Raw genomic sequence first — 4,135 nt, 5'->3', positions numbered from 1 at the left:
TGCGTACACTCTTCACAAGCCGATTCGCCGAAAATTTCCAACTAATAGAGTAATCGTGTATTCTATAGATCAACAATGACAAGCTGATTTAGTGGATGTTTCACATTTACGTGATCATAATGATGGTTATCGATATATATTAACCTGTATTGACATATTATCCAAATATGCATGGGCTGTTCCTCTGAAACAAAAGAGAGGAGAAGATATTGTGAAAGCATTTCAAAAAATAATGAGTCAACGTAAACCAAAATTACTTCAAACTGATCAGGGCACCGAATTTAAAAATAAAGTGTTTATAAAATTTTTAAAAAGAAATCAAGTTAAACTTTTCAGTACATTCAATACTACTAAAGCATCGGTGGCGGAAAGGTTTAATCGCACTTTGAAAACAAAAATGTGGAAATACTTTACGACTCGAAATACATATAAATATGTAGATGTCTTGGACAAATTAATAGAAAGTTATAATGCTACTTTTCATTCAAGTATAAAGCGAGCTCCCATAGAAGTCAATTCAGAAAATGAGAGTGACGTATGGTTTACCTTGTATGAAAATCATCCTTCTAACGTTTCTAAATTTATATTCGCTGTAGGAGATGTGGTACGTGTTTCCAAACTAAAGCTTACTTTCGAAAAACGTTATGAAACCAATTGGACGGAAGAACTATTTGTGGTGACAGAGTGTGTTAAAAGACATCCAGCCGTGTATAGAATTAAAGATTTACTTGGAGACTCAGTAAAAGGAACGTTTTATGCACAAGAATTGCAGAAAGTGAGACTGAAAAAGGAATATCGCATTGAAAAAATTTTAAAGAAACGTATGCGTAAGAAACAGACAGAATACTTTGTAAAATATCGCGGTTATCCCGACAAATTCAATCAATGGATTCCAGCTTCTAATTTACTGTCGATATAAAGTGTGAGAAAATACTGTATCTGAATCATTTGTGAAAATGAGTTTCTACGTAACACTTCCGAGCGATAGCTCTATGAATTATTTCCCCGAAAATAAAATTTCACATTTTATAACACGTTTACCTGTTCCCATTGAATTAAAAGGTATGTGGGAAGTTGGTTTGGTTGAATTGCTATATCCGCAGACATGGCACAATGTGAATGCAGACAATAACTTAATTGGATTTGTTTTAGAGAAAGATGGTGAAATGTTAGGTCGTAGATTACCTCCAGGATGTTATGAAACAGTACCTGATATTTTAAAAGCTATTTATATTAAAGAACATCAAAACAAAATAATATTTAATTATAACCCAGTAACAAAACGAGTGAAAATCAAAGTGAAAAATAACGCTAAAGTGATTTTACATGATGGGTTAGCTCAAATGTTAGGTTTTGAACCTATAGAAATTACATCTACAGATGATAGTTCCGAAACTGTTGTAGAAAGTCCTTTTGCAGCCGACCTCTGTGCACATTATCGTGTATTAATGATATATACGGATATTGTAGAACCTCAAATCATAGGATATGTTTTAGCTTCTCTTCTTCGAATTGTAAGAGTAACTGGTAGCGATGGAGAAGTGGTCAGCGCACTATTTGATAGACCTCATTATTTACCTGTGAATCGAAAAATGATAGACACTTTGGAAAGCGATATAAGAACGCATATGGGAGCATTTACGCCATTTGAACGAGGAAGGTCATACGTGAAACTTCATTTCCGTCAAAAATATTTGTCATAATGTATGTACCTTATCAGTGTTGTCAAAAATCTTTTGAAGATTATTATGTACAACAAACAGGACATGGATTGAATTATTATCAAGGTAATCTTTGTCAGAGAGGATACGGATTAGGGGGTCTATTCAGATCCTTCTTTCGCGCTGCCGTACCTCTTATTAAATCAGGAGCCAAAGCAATTGGAAAACAAGTATGGCATAGTGGACTGAATTTGTTAAATGATGTATCACAAGGACAAGATGTGAAAGAGGCTGCTAAGCGTCGACTGAAAGAAGCCGGAAATATATTAACAGATAAAGCTGCTACTAAAGTGAAGAACATGATTGGTTCTGAACGAGTTAATAAAAAGCAGAAACGTAGGAAAAAGCGTACCATTTCTCACCGATCAAAGAAGGTGAAAGCACAGGATATTTTCTCTTAAAAAAATGTATGACTTCGTATATTCATCGAGACTCTCCCGTTTGCGTCAAATCTGAATTAGATTTATTTACCATTCCTCCTACGCAAACAGCTATAGAAAAAGGACAGTTTGTGGAATATCACCCTCTCGCAAATATACGAGATGGAGGACCTATCGAATTTAATACTTCTGGCAGTTGTGAAGACTATATTGATCTAGCTGCTTCTTATATACACGTGAAAGTTAAAGTAGTTAAGGCAGACGGATCCAATCTAACAAAGAACCGGTTGCCCCTGTAAATTTATTTTTACATTCTCTCTTTTCGCAAGTAGATGTAAGTTTAAACGAAAGAAACATTTCATCTGCGACAAATACTTATCCTTATAGAGCCTTCATCGAAACATTATTGAATTATGGGGAAGATGCAAAGAAAAGTTTACTCACCTGCGAAGGATTTTTCCAAGACACTTCACCTAATAAAATAGATGTCTTAGCTCAAGATGCGGATGCGGGACTAAAAGCTCGCGGTGAATTTATAAAAAAACAGTCAAAGTGTGGATTTGATAGGACAATTACATTGTGACATTTTTCAACAAAATCGACTCATGTTAAATTTAGTTGATGTGAAAATTAAAATGGTGCGTAGTAAATCTGCTTTCTGTCTAGTTTCTACTGAGAAAGATGCCGATTATAAAGTGATCTTGGATCATGCCTCTTTGTTTATCAGAAAAGTAAAAGTAAACCCTGGAGTCTCTCTCGGACATGTAAAAGCGTTGGAAAAAAGTTCTGCTAAATACCCTATAGATCGAGTATTATGCAAAACATATTCAGTATCTAAGGAAAGTTGGTCTTTTATGCAAGATAATGTATTTTTAGGATTGATGCCCAAGCGAGTCATTATTACTTGTGTAGAAAATGCTGCAATGAATGGACAATATTCAATGAATCCCTTTCTGTTTGCCCATCATCATGTCAACTTTATATCGATTTATGTAGATGGACAACCCGTTCCATGTAAACCAATGGACCTTGATTTCGAATCTAATCATTATGTGCGTGCTTACCACAGTTTATTTTCTGGATTTAATCGCGACAAAGGCATCTATTTATCTCGAGAAGAATTTGTGAAAGGACGTGTGTTATATGCTTTCGATTTAACTCCAGATATGTGTGATGGATCTCATTTTAACTTACAGCATCAAGGCAATTTGCGAGTAGAAATTAAATTTGCTAAATCTCTCTCTGTGACTCTCTCGGTGGTAGTCTATGCAGAATTTCAAAACGTGATTGAAATAACAAAATCTCGTCATGTACTATGCGATTTTGCCAATTAAGCAATGGACAGCCTTGAAATAAATAGAGCACTCTCTCAGAATGCAAAGACACGAAAAGCGTTTCTGGGAGTTTTTGCAAGTGATCGACTCCCTATCGAGATCAAGAAATATCCGAGTTGCTTTATAGCTAATGTAGATCGTGCATCTGAATCCGGTAGTCACTGGTTAGCCTTTTACATTTCATCCCCACAGCATTTAGAATTTTTCGATTCCTATGGACATGACCCAGCCTATTTTCCTGGACCGATAGCCAAGTATGCAGAACGATTTCCACAGATGGACTTTAATTCGATGACTCTCCAAACTAATGTAACAGCAGTATGTGGTCAATACTGCATATACTATTTACATTGTAAATGTCGTGGACAATCTCTCAATGATATATTGTTATCTTACATACCTCAACATATATCTAATGATATTAAAGTATATAATTTTGTAATCAAGAAATTCCATGTAAGATCTTCTTTCTATCAATAAATACATTTAAACTTTATACATTATGTGTCTTGTCTCATTTAATATGGAATTTCCAAAGCTACAACATCCTTTCACAATGGTGATTTCGGGACCCACTGGATGTGGGAAAACCTATTTTGTACGAGAACTGTTAAAGTATAAAGAGGAAATGTTTTCAACGATTCCCGATAAAGTAGTTATGGAATTTACCAACCTCTGTATAATGATATACCGAATGTTA

General features: G+C 34.8%; 1 protein-coding gene across 1 annotated transcript; it reads left to right on the top strand.

The window, feature by feature from the left end:
* The first annotated feature begins 2,736 nt into the window (after positions 1-2,736).
* LOC146994384 (uncharacterized protein F54H12.2-like) lies at positions 2,737-3,435 on the top strand. The gene has a single exon (XM_085826357.1). It carries the CDS (start codon positions 2,737-2,739, stop codon positions 3,433-3,435), a length of 699 nt encoding a protein of 232 aa, XP_085682483.1.
* The last annotated feature ends 700 nt before the right edge of the window (positions 3,436-4,135 follow it).

This window comes from Stegodyphus dumicola, chromosome 11, assembly GCF_044657685.1.
Source record: "Stegodyphus dumicola isolate Sdum_Otavi_A_Nest chromosome 11, ASM4465768v1".
Lineage (NCBI taxonomy): Eukaryota > Metazoa > Arthropoda > Arachnida > Araneae > Eresidae > Stegodyphus > Stegodyphus dumicola.
Note: the sequence above shows the minus strand (reverse complement) of the source record. Positions and strands in the feature narration are given on the sequence as shown.